Genomic DNA, 20,473 nt, shown 5'->3' with positions numbered 1-20,473 from the left:
TCTCGCCCGGCCACCAATGGGAAGCGGGGGAACGGAGGCGGGGCGCGGCACGGCGGCCGCCTCGCGTCTCTCCGGGCGTGAGCGGGGCGGAGCCGTTAGGCGGGCAGGCAGGCGCTGGCCTGGCAGTGATGGCGGACGATGGGGATGGGAAGCTAAGGACTGAGGGGAACAGCGACGGCGGCCTAGGGGGCGGGGGCGCTGGGGAGCCGCCGGCCGGCGCGGCGGCGGCGGCGGCGGTGGGCGGTGAGATGCTGCTGAACGTGGGGTTGCTGGCGCTGGCGCTGCTGGCGGCCTACCGGCTGTACCTGCGTTGGGGGACGCGGAGCGGGCCGGGGGGCGCGGCTCGGCAGAACCAGGCCGCCGCTCTGCCGCGGATGAAGCGGCGGGATTTCTCCCTGGAGCAGCTGCGCGAGTTCGACGGGGCCCGCAACCCCCGCATCCTCCTGGCTGTCAACGGCAAAGTCTTCGACGTGACCAAAGGCAGCAAGTTCTACGGGCCCGGTGAGACGCCGGGGCCCGGGGATTGGGGGGGGGGGGGTGTCTCTCGGCGGAGGCCGCCCTCCCGCCGTTTCGGGCGGGGGCCCCGCGCCGCTCCTCGGCTGCCCGCCGCGCTTCGGGCGGCGCTGGCGGGAGGCGGGGGCGGTGCTGGGGGGGGGGGGGTACGGTGGGGATCTGCCCCGCGGCGGGCGTGCCCTGCCGCCGGGGGGGCTCCTCGCTGACGGCGCCCGGGCCTCACCCCCACCTGGGCTCCCGGCGGTGGGTTTCGGGCAGGCCTCGCTGCGTTTCAGCGGTGGGGGCCTCGCTCGGGCCGCTGGCTTTTCTCTCAGGCGGCCGCCCCCCCTGCTCGCTGTCCGCACGCGTGATAGGGCCGCCGGCTGCCCGTGCTGGTGTCAGATGGGACACGGCCGTGCTAAGTGCGACCTGGCCCTGCCCGCTGCGGTCCACGGCCCCTTCCGAGGCCGGCCGGCCTGCCTGGGGCCTAACGGTAGCTTTAAGTAGGTGAAGCAAAACGGGTCTGGGTGCCTGTCCGTCACACATCCATTTTTCCGGTTGCCTAGATTTGGATGTGCAATGTTTAAATTTTTTTTTTTTTTTTTTTTTGTTTCTCTCCTGTCTTTTCTAGTAGGTTTCCCAAGTGCAACTGAGCAATGTTTCCTTCATTCTAGCTCTTATGGGTCAGGAAAGAAAAAAAAAAAAAACCAAACCCAGCTGGTTAGTTATTTAGGTGCAATTGCCGTATTGAGTATGAATTTTAATCAGGATAGAGGCAGAGAGGGAGAGCTCGCCGACTGGTGTGCTGCTGCCATTGCGAACAGTGCAGAAAGCAGAAATTAACCCAATCTCTTAAACAGAAGGACAGACAATACAATTCTTCAGAACGGAAGCGTATACTTCAAAGGTTCTGAAAAGTACGCTTCAAAGGCAATGTTATGTTTCTGTATTCAGTGCATTGTAGATTGGGAAACTGCAGCGTATTTTCTCATAATAAACAGTGCTCTTAATAATGAGGTGGATAAACTTACTAGTGAGCACTGTCTTCACATCTGATGCCAAAGGAAATGAGAGTTATGACCGATGATAATTTTCGTCCTTAAACAATGGCGGTTTGGAAAACTTGATCTAATCAAATTATGCAGGCTCTTTCATAGTAGGTATGGCAAGTGTATTGAGGGATGGAGGAAAGAGAGGATACTTCCCCCCACCCCGGGAATAGTTCAAGTTAAGTTGTTGTTGTTATTATTATTATTATTTAATAGTTGTAGGTTACAAAAAGAAAAAGAACTGGCATGCTAGAAGTCTGTGGTTCTTCCCAGGGACGTGACAAGCAGTTGTGCAGTTGAACTGGGCTAGTGGTTTTGTAACTCTTGTTACCCTCAAAGTGTGTGATACCAGCTCTGCTACCAGTCGCAGAAATTGCAACTGCCATAATTGAATCAAAATGCTTTTCTAACAGAGTACTGTAAAAGTTAACAATAGAACCTAAACTACCTTGCCGTGTCTTGTTTATTGACCAGTAAAGCTGAGAACATGCAGTCTGGTGTGCTGCAGCTTTCATGACACTTAATTAGGCTAGTTCTTTTGTGTCTCTCACTTTAGGGGTTTTTAAACTGAGACCTATGTGCTGATATGAAATGCAGGTAATACATAGGCTACATGAAACTTAAAATACCAGTATGTTGACAGATTGCTTCATAAATTACTCCATGAAATAATACTCAACCATAATCTAAACATTCACTTTAACTCTTCTGTGTATTAAGCATGAATTAAATTTTAGACTCTCCACTATAGATACCATCACTGGTTCACATAGTCAGCCTCTGGAGGTCTATTATTGTGAGGACGCTAAAGCTTTATGTTCTAGGACATTAGTCTGCTTTTTTGATAACTGGTGGCAGCTAGTTTCCCTAAAACAGTGCTTCCAGCTTTTCGTGGAGAGGGACAAAGGGGTTGTTTTTCTTTTTTCCCCTGTAGTGAAAGATTGCCTTTTTATAACAGATCTGACATCATCTTTGTCTATCAGATCTCTGTTACTTGGGACCATGCACATTACGATAGTGATGCTCAACCTGCGCATCATCAGCTATGTGTTTTCTGCCAAACGTGTTGGGTTTTAAATTGTGCTGATGTGGTTTCCCCGTGTGGATGTATGTTGGGGAATATTTTCTTGCAACTGTTTTGTGGCTGAAAAGAAAAAAAACCACCAACAACAACATAGTAGATGGTTTGCAGGCCTTAAAAGATCTGAGAAGAGTGAGGTGGAGAAGTCTTTTGCAGCTGTTTGAGACCTTTTCAGAAAGACTTCAGTCAGAGTAGCCAGAAGTCCGCAGCAATTCTCTTGGTAATTTTATGCCTTGTACCTGGAGTATAGCAAAAGAATGGGAAAGCATACCAACAAAGCCAAGGCCAAATGTTGTTTAACAGAAGAGACAGTTGAGGGGCACTGGCTTTGGTGACATTGCAGGCTTGGACTGCGAGCCTTTTGTACTTTGTTGTGGTACTGATGTGAAATAGCGCTTCAGCTTTGAAGGCAGCAAAAAGCATGAGCTGAGGGCTTGCTATCAAATCTTAGGTATGTCTTGACTGCTGGGTTAACGTTGAATAACGTGGCTGTCTGAAGGCTTCTGATGTCTGGAAATTAAGTTCCTTCAGATTAGTTTGGATGCAAAGGTGTTCCTTATTTTTCTGCTTACAGCAGAAGGCTGAAAATGTACAGAATTGTCATCTAGTACAGGTTTTTGTCCAGCATTAAAATTCCCACTGAGCTTCTGATTTTATTAGAAGCTCTCCTGTTCTTAAGTTTCCATCCACTGATTCCTGTTATGCTTTGGTCTGTTTTACTGAAGAGCCCTTTACATACATACAGTTAAAATACTTTTAAAAATTGATAGACTTTTGAAGTCATACTTTCAAACAGCCATGATTGAAAACTTCAGTTTCTTGAACATTTAATTGAAATGTTTTCCAAATGTTGGGGTTTTTTTTCATGTTCTCTTCTTTAAGCCTTCCACAATTTATCTCATTGGTATCCCATTAGTCTTTGGTATGTCTAATGCATTGTAGCTAAGAGCAAGAAAAGGTTATATCACACATTTAACTGTCTGTCCCTCCAGAAAATCACTTTGCTTACATTGAACTCTTAACTTGAAACTTTACTTGCCAAGTTCTTTTCCAAAATGCTGCTTCCTGGGGTAGTCCTCTGTCCTGCAAGTATACCCTTTGTTTTGACACTTCACTTTTAGTTGTTAAACAGTTTGGTTAAATACCACCTCTGTGCCCAAATGAGTAAGTGTCCTAGAATGCTTTGCTTGGTTATTAATTTTAATTAATTCCCTTTTCCTTTATCATCTGCAAACACTAAAAGAAATAAAGTAAACAATTAGTGGCTCACTATTAAAAATGTCATGTAACCAGAATTTCAAAGAAGCTCTTTTAGGGTGATTTCCCCATCTGTAATCACATCTCATGACTTAGAGTCCAATGATTAATACATTTAGTGTGTGCTGTGTTGGTTTTATATCCTTATAATGAGAGACAGTTTTTACTGTTTCATTTATCTCAACATTTAATGTCATGTTTGTTTGCATCAAGATTCCTGGTAGCATACTGGTCAATAGGAGGGCATAGTAAGAGTTAAAGTAATGTTAGTAAATCTTAATATTTAGCATTTATATTGGCATGCCAAAATAATGCCATAAACGGGTTTTGATTAACATGGAATACTTTATGCAGTTATGAAAAATACACAGCTTTGAGCATGACAAAGCAAGATTATATGCGATCCAGTGTACACAACTGTTCCACGTCACTTCTTGGTTCTTAATGTTTCATGATTTTAAAAAAATCAATCTCCTGACTTTCCTTTGCTGCAATGCATTGTCAACTCATCTCTCATCCCACTCTTGTCTTTCAAGGTGTCTTGAAGATTTCTGCTTTCCAGTTTGCCAAGAGGAATAGATGAGGTAGTGGTAGTTCCTCCCACAAAAATTTCTATCATAGTTCATTTTTCATTAGGGGAAAATTACCTTTATTTCATGTTGCAAATCCAGTTAAGAACTGTGATTTTTGATGTTAAACACTTCAAAAAATTCTGTAGTAAACAGCTGACACTTTTCCCCCATCATTTGTATTAAAATAGTCTGATGCTGTTAGACTTCCTTTGGAATCGAGTGCTGTAAATGTCATTGTGTCTCTGTTTAGAAGATGGCACTGATGTTTTTCAATACATCCGTTAGAAGGATATGGTTAGAGTGAAATGTTGCAGGAGAGCCATCATATATGGAGAATTAATCTGTTAAGGGTGGCCTTATGTTAGAACACAACAGGCTGAGGGTTTACAGATAAGTACAGAGGATAAAACTGGGGAGAGAAAGAAGTGCTTCCTGTAAGGTGTGTATCTTCTCTGCATTTTTGGTATTTGTCAGCTCTTTGGTGTCTCAGTATCAGAGGTGTTTCTCGCCTGGGGACTAAGCTTTTCAAAGAAACAGGGTTTCTGGATAAAGAAGCTAAGTTCCTACCAGCAGCAGTAAAACTAGAAAGGTATATACATGCATATTGGCAAGACGTTGTTTCCGTACTTCTGATCAAACGGAGCAGTGCCCTTGCCGCTAGGATGAAGGGGTTGTTTTAAGCCCTCACTCCATGGGTTGTTCTAAGCCCTCAGTCCATGTTCATGGAGGGCAGCGGCTGGTAAAGTGGTTTTATACAGGAAGACTCATTGCTTTGTGTGCCTGTCAGCTCTCTCTCAATCTTTTTTCATTTTCTTCTTCCTTTTTTAATAACCTGAATAAATTCCTTAAAACTTGAACAACTGTGTGTTTGATAGAAGGTCTGTGTAAATCCCTAGTTCCTATTTAAACCATTCAGGTTCCGGTCACCTGAGGTTTGAGGGGCCTGATCAAGCAGGTATGCTCAAAGCAAGATACATTAAGATGTGATAGTGGCATCATTGTTAAGAACATACAGATGTTAAATCCAGTGCATAGCAGTGTAGCGCTCTTTCATTTAATCAAAAACCTGGCCAGCATTACTTGCCTTATGAAATAAACTAGTGGCCAGAGCATTTCTCGCTAAAGAAACATGTGGGATCTAGGTCCTCCTCAAGTATGGAACTGTCTTCCAGGAATCTCCTGACTGCTGAAGTACAGACTCTCCCAGGAGTGCTCATTGTCTGCCCCGCTAGTTGAAACTGGGCCATTGATTCTTGGACTTTTCACGGATTTAAAAAGGAAACAAGCGAAAGAGAGTGTGAGGCCCTCTGGTCTTATGCCTAAGTAGTCAGGTTTAGACCCCTCTTTCTAAGCTGTTCCCATTTTAGCATGTAGACTGTGGATTGCTCTCCCAAGAACGCTTATTTTCCATGCAGGTTGTAACTTAAAATTGACCCACATCTTTCCCTTCATGTAAATCTGGAGCAGTAAAGTTAAAATGATGTCACCTTGAATTCCCAGTGATAAATGTTATTAGAAAGCCGCATCTCAAAATGGCTTTGTCTAATTTGTAGCTTTTTCGTTCCCTCATAAAAGATGCAATACTGAACAAACGTGTCGGGATTCAGATGGAAAATTTTAAACAGTGGAGATTTTGCTTTGGAGTGGCAAAGGTAGACAAAGTGGTAGAATAGTGCAGCTGTCAACAATTTCGTCGTCTGTCTCCTTTTGTTCCTTTAATCTCTCCTTTAACGTAAGTTAATCTTTATTCTTGTCTGCAGTTTAAGAAATCTTGTCCATGAATTTCTAAGCTTCAGTCAAAACTGGGGTTTATGTCCAGTGGCTGCATGGAGCCTACAGGTGCAAAGAACATCTGGTATGCTTTGCATATTTGGTGATTGCTTGGAAGTGCTTTTTGACTACTTGAAGAAACCAAAGCTGTTTTAAAACTGAACCTTGCTAACTTGTGTGGCTTCTTCACAGAACTTGTACGGGCCTGTGAGAATGAATACAATTCTTAGATTACAAATCATTAGATGTAAAGTCCGCATGTGGTGCAGTCCCTGTGCTCACAGTTGGGGCAATCCAAAGTTCAGTGTACAGTGTTCACCTTCGTTACTAGTCTAGGAGCAATAGTCTGGGATGTTCCGCAAAACTAGCGTGCAACTGAAATGGTCAGATAGCCTCTTTGGTCAACCAAGAATATCTACTCAAAAGTTGAATGCCAACGTAGGTTTTGCTAGGGGAACTATTGGCCAAACTGGTTGAAAATTGAAACGCATTCAGTTTATCCTGTTTTGGACCAGGTGACTAGAAGCAGTGCTTCCAAATAAAACAAAAATAAAAACTTCAACTTGGACAGCTTCATATCTCAAATTTTTAATGTCAAATTTATTTTTCCTCGCCTGCTGTTGTTTTAGGGTGTCTTCAAAGAGAAACTGAATCTTCATTTGAGAACCAAAACAGGGCTAGGAGATGCAGACATCCTGCGTGCAGGAATTGGAAAGGTATTTTTACTGGCTGAAGATAATTTGATTTTGCCAATTCTCAAACAACCCAGTTCATTTGTGAATAAAGGTGAATGTCAGGCTGGAACAAGATGTCAAATTCATCAAGGCAGCCAGGTTTTTAGCTGTGTTCTGAAGAAAATAAGGATCTTAACTTCCTGCGAGTGGTAGCAGGTGGTGAGGAGCAATATTTTGCATGCGTTGTAGCTTAGAGAAGGGCCTATTTTACAAGGTAGGGTTGTAAGGTAAATGAGGACTTTATACAGGGAAAAAGGCAGTCTATAAATGTGGTATAGATGTGGAGATACGTAGGCAAATACGTAGTCTTGATAACTGTGGTCTCAGCGCTAAAATAAACAAAGGCTCTGAAGCAAAGCGTTTTAAGATGTGAAAGCAATGATGGGAAGAAAAGCATTCTTCAAGGGACAAAGTTTTCCTTCGTGTAAGGCTCGTAGTTACGTGTAGCCAAATAACATGGAGCAGACGTGTTTTAATGGGTTTTGACACTTCCTCGACTTCCCTTTTGTTGTTGTGAGATGTCAAATAGGAGTGGGAGGAGAATTTTTAAAATAACTATTTGACTATGAAATAGCTAATTTGAGGGTATAGCAAAAGCAAGCCGCCGAAATTTTGTGATAGGCTCTCAGAAAATCAGTTTGGTATACATACCTATGCTAACAGCATCTCTTTTTGCAATCTCTTCGGTATGTGTATCATGTTGTGGTGCAATCAATTATTTAGAACAGGCGCCAGTCTAAATAGGTAGGCAGACAAAAGGAAAGAGAAGAAGGACTATGGGTAGGGCTTGCAGAGTAAATTGCACCTGGTCATGAAAGAACTCTGTGGGGTACATCTAGGATTGCACTCAGGTTTCTATCTCAGAATCATGTTCTTGAAGCGTATTTTCTCCCTGGCGTTCTCTATGGTGGCACCTTCCTGGATGCTTCTCCAAGCGCAACAAAATCTGATATGGAAAATACCTTTTTAAGACCGTTGCACCAGTATTTCTATAAAGGTGAATAATGGACTAGGGCTTATAGCAAAACCCCAGACCTGCATATTCTATGTTCATATAAAATACTGTGCTTAATCTCTGTGTAAAAGTATCTGAATGGAAGCTTTAAATCTTGAAGCAGATTGCTTATACTGAGATCTCTGAATTTCTGCTTTAGCAACTAAGGTGAAACCAGGCTTGCATTTTTTTTTTTAAATAGTCATAATTCAATATTTGCCTTTTAGTAAAGGATTAAAGGATGGGACACATTTCTAAGTTACATTTGCAGAGCTGGAATTTGAGATGCTGTCTACCAAGTCCAAAGGCTAATTTTTACTAGTTAGCATTCTGCTGAGTGCTTGGACCTGGCTTGATGGTTTCTCTGCGACTCCTGAATACTTCTGTAGTAAACATGCTGGAATGTTAACATTTAAATTCAATTTTAGAAAAGAAAAAAATAATTGGTATAGTAGCATCTGACACTACAATATATTTGCAGAAATTTTGCATCTGTTAATCTTAATGCAAACATACATTCTAAAAACATTCATGCTTTCAAGTAGGTATATTACTGAGAGGTAAGGGTGTTCAGGGCTTGATACTGATAAATATAATGTAATTCTTTTTTTAATAGAAATAATTTGGAATCAAGCTGGTGAACCAAGAGGTGGCATCTCAGCAGGTGCTGTAAAACTCCATAAACCACTAAATGCAGGGTAGAAGGGAAGGGGAACAGTGTGCTTCTCTAACTCTGGTGAACCAGCGTTTTGAAAACGCATTATGCAAATAGCTAGTAGGGTTCATGGAAATATTTTGTTTTAAACACTTCAGAGAAATGAAAAACTGGGGACAAAATACTGTTGGTGGGGAGTTTAAGTAGCAATTTAGAATCACTCTTAAGGATTGACTGTGTGTGGTCTTTGTAAGAGCTGTTTATAGCTCCTGTGTTCTTCATTCAGAGTGTCAAAAACTAGATCACTTGAGTGATAGCTATTTTGGAGTGCAGCAAGACTTTTTGTTTGAAGAAGCTCTGTGTTATGTTGCAAATGCTGGCCATCACTACCTCTTACACCGGTTTGTGGGAAGTGACTGAGCATGCATAATACGTAGATTAAATAACTTGGTATAGGATTTATTTCAGTCACTGAATCCTGTTTTTCAAATAAAGATCTGATTCGGGATACAAATAGGAAAAATAGAGTTCACAAGCTCTCTTGACTGTGTTTCTCTTAAGTGGCATAAATGTAGACCCTGATCTCAGGGGTAATTATTGTCAGTGCCGTTCCTGGAGCTGAACACCTGAAAGGACAAACATAGAGAAGCTGTTAATCATTATGGTTGTCTCTTACGGCCAGATTTGTACAGCGCAAGCTTCCGGTTGATAGTTCCTTCTCTGATGTGTACTTCTTGTGAAATTTTGCTTTTAAATCAGTTGGTTTCTTTCCAGAGAGACAAGGGAATTGTCTTTGGCACACAAGACGCCCTTCTGTTCTCAGGTTTGACTGTAAGCAACTTACAATGCCAAGCACACTGGGGTGGAGAGACAACACCAGTTCTGGTGAGGATGTAGTTTCTTCTAATCCATATGGTACTCAGGTTCCCTGCCTCAGGAGTTCTGCCTGCTGCATTCAGCCCCTGTCTCAACCCTGAAGTCAGTGCCCAGCAAGAGCAGATAGGTGTGGTGGCTGAAGCAAGTGGCCAGGAGGAGAGCAGCCTGTGTGAATGATTTCCTGTGGCTTGTCCTGGTGCAGAAGAGGTCTGAGGTGCTACAGCAGGCAATAGAAGGGGTGAAGGACAGTGTGTTCCCACTTGCTTGTGTTCATTCTTGCCCACGGGTGCTGCCTTTTCTTCAGGCTGACAGCCACTGTCATCTTTCGAGAGGTAAGCCAGAGAAGGTTTCTGGCCTATTTATCTTCAAGTAGTGACCGCTCTTTATAATGCCTTGGGCATTTCCCTGTTGCATAGCTGCTGCAGTTAGCCCAGAACATTTTAAAGTAGGGGGTTTTTTTGGTTTTTAATTGAGCTGAATTAAGGTATTTGTTTTTAGGTCAAGAAACTCTAAGATAACGATATGTTTGAAGTTCTTTAGATTAGTTAAAATTTGGGGAAGCCAGGTGCCAACCTTGTCCTGAAAGTTGTTGGTTTGCAAATCATCTAGTTCTCTTTGTAATAATATTTATTTGACAGTCATTGCTTAAAATTTTATTAGCAGGTTTGTGCTGCTTTGCATCGGTCAAAAAGCACAAAGGGCGTAGTTGCTTTACATTCTTAACATGAAGATTTGTGCAATTTTCAGGAACAATACAGGATAGGTGCATGGGTGACCTGCTGCCCAAAACAAATGAAGTTGTTTCCACAGAAGTAAGAAATGTGTCAAAAGACGCACTATTTGTCAAGTATGTAGAAAGTTGTGGTGGTTCTATAAGTGAAATTCTTAATTAGCACTCTGAAGTTGTATTTATAGATAAAATTCAATGGATTTCTAATTAAGATGTCTATGCAATTTGCTTCTATTTGTGCCTGACTTGTAAATATTCTGTTTTGCTTAATAGAAGTGCGTTTCTTTTGAATTCCAGCCTCCAGTCCCTTTGGAATTATTTACATCAACTGATTTGCATCAAATGACAGGGATTTTTCCCGGTATCCCTTCAAAGCTACTTTCCTGGTTCTGCTTTTCTCAGCAGACTTTATCTCCTAGTGATACTTAAGATGGAATTGCAGTGCTGTTGAACATCGAACAGCCATGGCGTTGGAACTACTGCTGTTCCCATCACTGCAGAAGTTTAACGTATGGCTTCAGCAGACTATATAAAGAACTGAGATTGGTCACCATAAACAAAGACTTGAAGGTATCGATTTTGTCTTTTTGTTTTCAGAGGGTCCATATGGAATATTTGCTGGCAGAGATGCCTCCAGGGGACTAGCAACTTTCTGTCTAGATAAAGATGCACTCAGAGATGAATATGATGACCTATCGGACTTAAATGCTGTACAGATGGAAAGTGTAAGAGAGTGGGAAATGCAATTTAAAGGTAAATCCTCAAATTAGCAGCACATATTTAGCTTAAGGAAATGCTTTTAATAAAAATGACTAATTTGGGCTTGGGGCAGCTTTTAAAGAGATATTGGCAGTAACATAAAATAATGCAATGTAACTTTCTTAGGAAAAGACCAGGCATTTCAGGCCTTTCTGCCACAGAGAGGATTCCACGATATCCCGCTATTGCTTTTTCAACCTTTTAGTTTTATACAAGCAAGCTGTTCCCTTCTCAGCTCTTCAGCGCAGAATTTCACTCTCGAATCTCAGTGTAGCTTAGCTGATGGAATTCCTGCTCGCAGGTTGTTGGCTTTGGATGCCATGGAATTACAATTAGGACTAAGAGTTGTTTTGGCATGAAGGATTGAACAGGTTTGTCTTGAAATAATTTCTCAAAAGTATGGAAGTTCGCCTCTGGAGGGATGGGGAGTAATTTTTCACATTAATTGAAATCAAAACAGGCTGAGGGAATTTGTGCTGGTTTTAATAGCAGCATTTTCAGCCATTGTATGATGAAGCTTACCTGATGAGCTGTGGGAGAATTGATATAAAGTACTCAAGAGCAGAGAAAGAAATGAGCAGCAATGGTAGCAAGATTGTTTTAGGAGGCTGAGCTTGCTGATAAATTGCCATCAATTTCAGTGATTCAGGTTCGGAACCTTAGCGTGTAGGAGAAGTGAATTTGCAGCAGTGCAGGCTAACTAGCAAATGCAGCTGTATTTGATTGTAATGGAATCATAAATCTTTTTCAGAAAAATACGACTACGTAGGTAGACTCCTAAAACCAGGGGAAGAACCATCAGAATACACAGATGAGGAAGATACCAAGGATCACACTAAACAGGAATGAACTTTGTAAACAACCAAAGTCAGGGGCCTTCGGAACTGCAACCTCTTACTCCCCATCACAGAATGTCCTGCATCTTTGGGTACAGTTCATCTGCTGCGAAAAACATTCAACAGGTTTTGTACAAGGAAAATAATATACTCACAAATGAAGATTTGAATACTAGACATTATTTGTGCTGCCAAACTTTTTGTTGCAGTTTATTTGTAATGTCTGGTTAGGCTTCGTTAGTGAAGAGGGGCCAGGGATTTAAAGGCAAAAACGCTATTCCTTTTTATCAGTAAGCCAGAGCCTTTGAATAGTATGTATTACAAGCTCTCTAAAAGACGTGAGTCTTCAAGCTCAGTGGAAGGTTTGAATCTTGTTTCATGTGTGTCTTCTCCTTAAGCATTAAAGACCTGCTCATGTACATCAGTAACAGTAGGTTAGGCTACTGAAACTGGTGTTAAAATGTGAATTTCCATTTTTGTTTTGTATGTGGGCGTTAGTAGCCCTGGCAGAATACTTCAGTTCTCTAAGAGAAGTCCATGTAGATTAGGATGGGGGTAAAACTCATCCTTTACTCAAAAGGATTGGGTAAAACTGTTTCCTCTGCAACAACTATTATCTGAAGCCTGCCTCTCCCCCCTGTTTCCCATCCTCTAAATCAAATCAAATATTAATTGTGCCTTATTTCGCTTACATAGACTTGAATTGTTTTAAGGGACAGCCCCAAAATTGTGGTTTCATAGTCACTACAAGCAGCATTGAGACTGAAGTTAGAATGTTCTGTTGACTGGAAAACCTTGATGTCATTCTGTGTATAGAATGTAAAAGAGGAATACTCAGTGTTACTGCCATATGTTAATACTACATATACTTAAATTAGCATTGTGATGGCCAAATGCATACTCCCATGCTTCTTTTTAAGTAATTACAAACACACACAAAAGTCACCCTTCCTCCTCTTCCAGAAGCTGCCTAACTTTTGGGAGCATAGCCTTCACACCCCTGTAGAGCGAAGGGGCCTGCGCGCGTGTGTATGTGTGCGTGTCTGTCTGAATGCAAGACTTGGGAGGGATTGTTTCTGCAGATACTGTAAATACGAGTACCATTTTAATAAAGCATGTACAATACCAAATGTGCTGTCAGACTTTGTGTAGAAGCTGTTAAGCGGAGCTGGAATACGATGGAATACAAAGTAAGGGAAAGATGTCTCGGAGATGAAACATCCGCCGCTATTAATACTGTTCCTTGTCCTCGGGATGTCGTTTTTCCTTTCAAGTCCTAGCTTTTGAAGAATCTTGAAGACTTACTCAGGTAAGCTGTATTTAAGAGAATAAATCTATGCCAGTGCATTTATGGTGGGGAAAAAAATAAGTGATGTAAATAAAGGAGAAGCATTTTAGGAAATCATGTAATGTACAGTAAAAGGAGTAAGTCTCGTGGCACTAATAGGACAAGTACACTAGAGATTTATACATGGTATCACTCAACATATTGCAGAAATGTCACCGTCTGTTCTGCTAAATTCATAACGGTGACAGTATTAAGTTCATGACTTGCAGCTTTATGGCTTACATCTGTACCTCTGTTTGCAGATTTCACCTGTGGTAAGTCTACAGTAACAGATTTCTATATTATACCTTCTGTTGAACCATCAACTGTGAAATTCCAGGGACCACTTCCTTTTTATTACTATTTGACTGAAAGAGATTTCTATCGATGTAAGTGAAACAAATAAACAAAAATCCTCCATGGAATGATGTGTAACTCACGTGTCTCAGAAGGCACGTCGAATTCTCTTCCTTGCATATCCAGGCTTGGAATAGGAGAGTTTTATCACAGAAGGAAGTACCAGAGCTGGAGCCATTTCTCCACAGAAGTGAACTTACACTCGCGAGTTCTTGTAGAGGCTGAACAACCCAGTTGGGTGTGGGGCTGTTCAGCTCCTGAGTGTAGGTCAGTAAAGCGCTTGTTTCTGCTCAGGTCATGCCCTTACCAGCTGAGTCCTGGCAGTGCAGCGTCCAGGCTTCGGTTTGCACGTTAGTACTAGAGTAAGTGTCTGCTAATCACTTAACACTGCTGAAATGCTGGGCACGCTAGCGTCGCTAACCACAAAAATAGGTGGTTTAGGTGGAACAACGGAAGCTACCAAGAGATAAAAGCTTGCTTACGTAGGCAGGAGCTAGGGGTATTTAAGCACCAGTTATTTATCTGGATGCTTCACTAGGGAGATTTTATTTTTTTTTTTTTAACTAAATCTCGCTATAAAAGGTTTTATGTCATGCTTCACCATGCCTTTCACTTTTAGCTGTTGCGCCAGCTGTTGCACCTCATGATGGCACCAAGATGTGTGTGGCTGTGGAGCAGGAAAAGAAGGTGTAGCCAACTATCAAGAGAGGACAGCCAAATATTTTTTTCCTAGACTTCCATGTAAAAATACACGTACTGTGTGTTACAGCCTCTACTGTACAAAGTCATGGCTGGAGATTCTTAACGCGTGCCGTGAGTTACTCTGCTCTTTGCTCATTACAGCTATTTGCACTGTGCCAGCTGTAGCCTTAGCTCTTTATCATGCTTGTGTCTGCATCATGCGGAAACTTCCCACTGGGGAAAGAAGGGTAGTTTTGCATATGCTGTCACTTCCTAACCCAAGTGCAGCCTTCTTCCTTTCCCTTGCTGTAAAAAATACAGGAAAGCTTAAGCACAGTGAAGTTACGTGAAATTTTGTTGTTTGGGGTGGGGTTGTTTTGTTTTTACAATTATTTTAAAAGAACAGTGCTCAAATTTTTATAATTTAGTATTGGTTGAACAGCAAAGTGGTCAAAGATGGGTAAAGGATGACTTTTGCTTTGAAGCAACTTAATGGTAACTGAATAATACAAAACTGTCATCCTATGTTGCATAGACTTAAGCCTGAATTTTGATGTCTAGTGGATCTAAATTAGCCTCATTCACCCTACATACAAAGTCACTAGTGATTTGAAGCTGACAAGCTACAAAAAAAAAGTCTTTTAAAGCATGCTGTAGCTTTCATTTTTATAAAAAGTTGACACATACAAAGAATAATTCAGAATAACATCAGATCCATCAAACCTTCAGTGCAATTAATGTAATAATTGTATTGGAGGCGTTCTTCCTTGTAACGTTTGTGTCAATCACTTGGTCAGAATTCACTATTCACTCAAATGACAGGCTGGTTGATACTGACAGCGTGTTAAATTTTGTTTAAGCAACATAAGGGACTCGAAGGGAGTACTCATTATCTTTAGAAACAAAATACATTTCCAGTTTAATATATACCTTGTCTTCCTAGGCTAGTCTTAAACTAGCTTGAGTAGTCATTTGTTTTGACACTTCTGCCTCATTTGTACATTGCTTCCCCAAAAAATGCTTCGTATGGCAGGAAATCTATTTTTAAACCTCCTTGATTTAAAAAAAAAAAAGGTACTGTTACTTCATCTGAACATACTGAATTTCCACTAAGGGCTGCAGAATTATCCTTTCATGTGCTTGTACTTGTTTGTATCTTTTTATTGAGCTAGATCTACTTTTTCTTGACTAAGGTTTAAATTTTTCTATCCTTCAGACACAGCATGTAAAAGCAGTTTGACACTCTGCTTCTGATCTTGTTTCACCTTAAGTATCTCACAAATAAGCTATTTTCTCACTTTTTTTTTTTATTATTCCTGCAAAATCAGTTTGATTTTACTATCATCTTCATTGTAAAGGTCAAGGAGTAGTTAAACCTTACTTATGCTTTGTTTGAGTCTCTTTGATAATTGTTTTCTCTCTACAATAAAAGTTTGTGGGGTTTTATTTCCTCCCGGAAATACATGCATTGTTGTGTAGAATAGTAGACAATATTGATTGAGACCTAGTACTTTGAATAGCGTGGTCTTTCGGGCTCTGCTTTGGGGTTGGTTGGGGTTTTTACAGGCCAAAGCTGTATAGTTTTTCATGAAGCGTAACTAACTAATTCAGCAACAAAGTACTGAAGTGCCTTTAACTAAGCTTGGAGTGTGTATGTCCTGGCTGCTCTTTCAGGCATGAATGGAATGATGCAATCACAGCTGTAGATTTGGCCACTTACTCCTTTTCCTACTTAACACTAGTCATAATGCAGTTCTGGCCTTGAAGGCTTCTTTAAATATGGAAACCAACTAATTTAATTATGAACATTACTGGCAAATCTTTCCACAGACTTCTAATTGATGGGTGAAAGTGAATGTTCACAGATGGGGGTTTAAGCTTACAATAGAACACGTGTGCCAAGGTTGGTTCAAACCAGGTGAAGCATTGTTTACCTGAAAACTTAAAACACCCCAAACAAAGCCAAAGTATTCCTTGCCCTTTCTCTTTGGAGGTTCTTGTGGTTTTGTGTATTTTTTTTCCTGTACCAAAAGGCAGGAACTTTGATGTGTTTCACTGAGGTCTAGCCTGGCACTGCAGCCTTCCGGCAAAACTCCCAAGCAAATTGAATTGTCCCCATTCTGGTTACAAAGTCTACTTGGGGTTTGGTTTGGGGGTGGTTTGTTTTTTGGTGATGAACATATTTCACCAACCTGTCGTGTTTTGTAGGTAACGGGGCAAAGCCTGCAAGTGTACGCTCTGAAACATCAAAAGTCTTTTGGAAGTGTGAGGTTCTAGTGGTTAAGTCTAGATTTGTCACTTGACCACAAGCACTCAATGCCTGTTTGTATAAGATCTCCCTTCCTCTTGACTGACACTGTCCTTTGCTTTTATGTATTTGAAGGCATGATTTAGTCTTTTTACTAGAAAGAAAACTCAACTTGCCAGCTCTGAAGGCTACACCTTACAATTGGTAACAGAGAGAATGAAATTTCTTTAAAATGTTGTAACGGGGCCAGTGAAGTTGTACACTGGTTTCTTGTTACTTGGGTCATACAGCAATAATATCTTAGACAAGTTAAAAGCTGTAAGTCTGTTGCAGGGTGAGGTTTTGGGGTCTGTCTGTTAGGGGTGTTTTCATAATGGAGCTTGTGGAAGTGTAAGTTGCAAAGGGAACTGCATTCCCTCCCCCCCCCCAAAAAAAAAAAAGAAAAGAGTCTAGGCTGAAAACAGCAGAGAAGAAAGCTTTTAAGATTAGGGGTAGAGCCTAGCATCACTCCAGGATTTGTCAGTAAAAGAACAGCTAACACTTAGTCTCTTCCTCTGTCGGGAAGTGAGGGAGTGTAGTTTGTTGCCTCAGTACCACGGTGATGCCTGAAGCAAAGCCTGCAGAGTAGAGGCTGCTACGAATACAAACTGGTGTCTGTTCATTCTAATGCTTTATCATCTCCCACAGAAGCTCAAACCCCAGTTCAACTCCAGGAGCATCAGTCAGGCTACTGCTGCTCCTTCTAGGAAAACATTCTCTGGTCTCCATCAGCAACAAGAGCCATCTAGAGTCTTTCCCTCCCTTTTAAAAAACCTTTAGAATCCAGTATTTTGGGCATGACAAGAAAAACCTGAGTAGAGGGAGGATAGTGTTTCAAAATATTTGTACAGTCATTTCTCAACAGAAGAAATGAAGACAAACCTAAACAAAATTCTTTAATAAACACATGGAATTTTTAGACAAGGACAGGTCTAAGACTTGCTAAGTGTTTAGTAATAGACTACTGTTAGAATACAACCAGTCTTACGAAAGACAAAATGAAGGTTGGCTGAAATGAACCTAAAAGGCATCAGAAAGGAAGCTGGACACATACATGCATGTTCAAAGACAAATTTATGGCTCTAACAAGTATGCCAGTTATTGAGGAGTGATTAACCACTTTAAGCCAGCAAAGTCATTGGGGTTTATTCTAAAATTCACTGGTTTTGTTCTCAGTTCCGTGTGCAAACAGCGGTAGTGCCAATAGTGTTTTTTCCACCTATCTGCAAGGGGAGAGGAGGAAGATTCAATCCCAGGGGAAGTGAAAGGGGCCATTCCTGAAAGGTAGCCAGAGCTGGGGGGGGGGGGTTTCCCACCTAAATAAAGGGACACCATCTAAGTGACTACCCTATAGAGGCCAACAGGACAGACAGCAGGTAAAGTATTCACTCACTCTGCTTTCAGCCATATTTATCATTCACCTGTCATATTTTTCTTTGACAAATACCCAGTCTTATGAAAAAAAGAAATCAATATCGAACTTGAAGAAAGCTGGCTCACATTCCAAGAACCACCTCAGCCTTTAAACGGGCTGGGTTTCCCTGATACCACCAGAGGCAACAAATTCACATGCAAATCCACAGCCTTGTACTCAAGTTGTTTTTCTTCACACTTTGGGAAGGGGGGAAAAAAGTTGATATACAACACTATTAGGGGTTTTTTTGTTTGTTTTTATAAAATTTGTCATATCACAAAATTACACACACTAAAAGCTTAATCTGCACATTTTCCAATGAAAAATTGAAAGGAAATAAATCTATTACTTGTATATACAATTTCAATCCAAATTTACATTCGCATCATTTTCTTGGATAGCAAAAGGCATGGATCAAACACAGGATTGAGATGTGTCACTTCAGCATATTTATAGGATATTACTTAAAATAATATTTTATGTTCATTTAAATTCATTTAGAACAGGCCATTTACAAAAGGCTCGATTTTGTATTGAAATTGTATTAACTGTTGGGAAAGCCACTGCCAATATACACCCCTTTACAATGCAAACAGTTGTAATTTGGTTCATTGAGATTCACAAGACCATGACTGAAAAATTAATAACCTCTGAGATCTGATACAAGCTGAAAACCCTGTAGGTGGCTGCACAGTCGGTTAGGACACCTTCACGGCTTAAGGCATTTGTGCTAGACATAACTTTTGAACTTTACAAGTTAACTGAAATCTTTTCTGCAGTTAACTGACAAAAAGCTGAAATACTTCTCACCTACCCTTGGAAGAGATAAGTCACCCACTCAGTTCTTTGTGAGTCTTGAAAAACAAAGTAATGATGTTAATAAGAAATTACAGGATGTAGACATCCGCATCTTTCAGCTACAGAATAACTTAACATTCAGTGAAATTGTATTTAGACCTGTTTGAAATTATTTAGGTTTAGCTAGCACAATTTAAGCAGAACTTTGTTCAGATATTGCAAAATAAAGCAAAAAAACAAATTTACAAGGAATACTTTGTTGCCCTCCAAACTCATTTTTATTACTTGAAATACGGAGAAAAAAAATTAAAAATTATGCCTTTCCTGGTAGAGTACTTCCTAATCATAAGAGAATTCAAATGAAGACACCTCTGAAGCTGAGAATAATTTGAATAGTTTGCTATTTAACAACCTGCACAAACTGTAGATACTGTATGTTAATTTAAGACACTATGAAATCAACAGATCCATTCTCCCGTTTGGGTTTTTTTTTGTTTTTTGTTTTTTTTGTAGCTTGAGTTATTAAGAACCAGTACTGAAGGAAATATCTGCAAAACTATCCCAGTTACATCCAACTCAAACTCCATACTTCATAAAATACTAACTATGGAGACCCTGAAAAAAATAGAAACTATATCTTTAAATAGAATCCAGAAATACAGTTTCATATAGAGCTGCACATTCTCGTGTGTGCTTTTGCACAAACCCATACTCTTTAATAGTTAGATTCAAGAGCAAACCAATCGCATAGATCCTTCCTTTACATTTAAAATTCTACACATAACGTAATCTTTTTTGCTTTGGTAAAATACAAATAATGGGAAAATCTGAGTAAAGAAAGCACAGTAAATAACATGGGTATATCATACCTTTTTTAAGAAATACGAGCTGAAATGTAAGGCATCCCCAAAGTATTTTTTGCATATGCAAGGAATGCAGTTCTCTGTAAACAAAAGCTTGAGGAAAGCAATACTGAAGCCAAAGAATCTTCCCTAGGATCCTTCCGATGATCCCAAAACCAAGAGCAACTCTCCTAGGGTAAGTGTTTTGGAACTAAATCCAGTGAAAAAAAAGAATCCAATCCTTTGTCTTCCCATACATTTTTAATCTTCCCATCATTTTTAATCATGTATTAGATTGGCTTGCCTTGAAGATCTCCAAATTAAGGGTGATGAAAAAGTTGATTTTCAAGGGCACAAGCTCGTCTTAAGTCTATTTTTCTGGTACATCGCTTTCTATAGATTTTGTGGCAGCATTGTTACGGGCTACGGACGCTTGCACAGCATTCCCACCGGTAACGCTTCCCAGTGCCTGGGACGGACAGGCAGCAGCAAGAAGTGTTTTAGAAGAATTAGACTGCTGTCTGCGATGACCTGAATCCTCACCTGTTGCAGCAACCGGTCTCTTTCTGCCAGATTCTTCACTAATAGGAGGCTGAAAATAAACATTGGCAACCTGTTAAATGGTGTTCTGCAAGGCCAGATATTTGCTTTTTGATATATACTTAAAGGATCAAAAAAGACAGAGCATTCCATAATTAGGCCTAGTAGTCTTAGTTATTCACAACTCACTGATGATAGTCTAAAGCTTTCCTGGCTGTTTAGCTAAATGTGCAAGCACAGGACATATTAAGGACTGTAAACAGTCTTACGGCATTATTTAATCGTCGCTGCCCAAATGTTTGCCACAGCTCCTAGAAAATGGAGGACTATAGAGGATGATGGTAATGTAGCGCGCACTATAACCATAACGCAGTGCAGTTATGACAAGCACGGCAGCACCGTATGTTGAATTTGACATATAA

General features: G+C 40.8%; 2 protein-coding genes across 6 annotated transcripts in view; one reads left to right on the top strand and one right to left on the bottom strand.

The window, feature by feature from the left end:
• The first annotated feature begins 61 nt into the window (after positions 1-61).
• On the top strand, positions 62-12,935 carry PGRMC2 (progesterone receptor membrane component 2). The gene is made up of 3 exons (XM_075751120.1): positions 62-501; positions 10,808-10,963; positions 11,721-12,935. The coding sequence occupies exons 1-3, from the start codon at positions 129-131 to the stop codon at positions 11,816-11,818; spliced, it is 627 nt and encodes a 208-aa protein (XP_075607235.1). The 5' UTR covers positions 62-128; the 3' UTR covers positions 11,819-12,935.
• Positions 12,936-17,340: 4,405 nt separating this feature from the next.
• LARP1B (La ribonucleoprotein 1B) overlaps positions 17,341-20,473 on the bottom strand; it is a 33,941-nt gene continuing 30,808 nt past the window's right edge. For all 5 annotated transcript variants that reach the window (XM_075751122.1, XM_075751121.1, XM_075751123.1 and 2 more), the window contains one exon: positions 17,341-20,103. In XM_075751122.1, the coding sequence (XP_075607237.1) occupies positions 19,882-20,103 (222 nt within the window). In that variant the 3' untranslated portion in view covers positions 17,341-19,881. The remainder of the gene's footprint in view (positions 20,104-20,473) is intronic.

The sequence above is a fragment of the Balearica regulorum genome, chromosome 4 (assembly GCF_011004875.1).
Source record: "Balearica regulorum gibbericeps isolate bBalReg1 chromosome 4, bBalReg1.pri, whole genome shotgun sequence".
NCBI classification, from domain to species: Eukaryota; Metazoa; Chordata; class Aves; order Gruiformes; family Gruidae; genus Balearica; species Balearica regulorum.
This window is presented reverse-complemented; position numbering and strand designations above follow the sequence as displayed.

What these genes read in the sequence shown, in the direction of transcription:
- PGRMC2 (XM_075751120.1), top strand. Translation starts at nt 129, where the DNA reads ATGGCGGACGATGGGGATGGGAAGCTAAGGACTGAGGGGAACAGCGAC. An exon ending in CAGCAAGTTCTACGGGCCCG is followed by an intron (nt 502 to 10,807) that starts GTGAGACGCCGG and finishes TTTTGTTTTCAG; the next exon opens with AGGGTCCATATGGAATATTT. An exon ending in GTGGGAAATGCAATTTAAAG is followed by an intron (nt 10,964 to 11,720) that starts GTAAATCCTCAA and finishes AATCTTTTTCAG; the next exon opens with AAAAATACGACTACGTAGGT.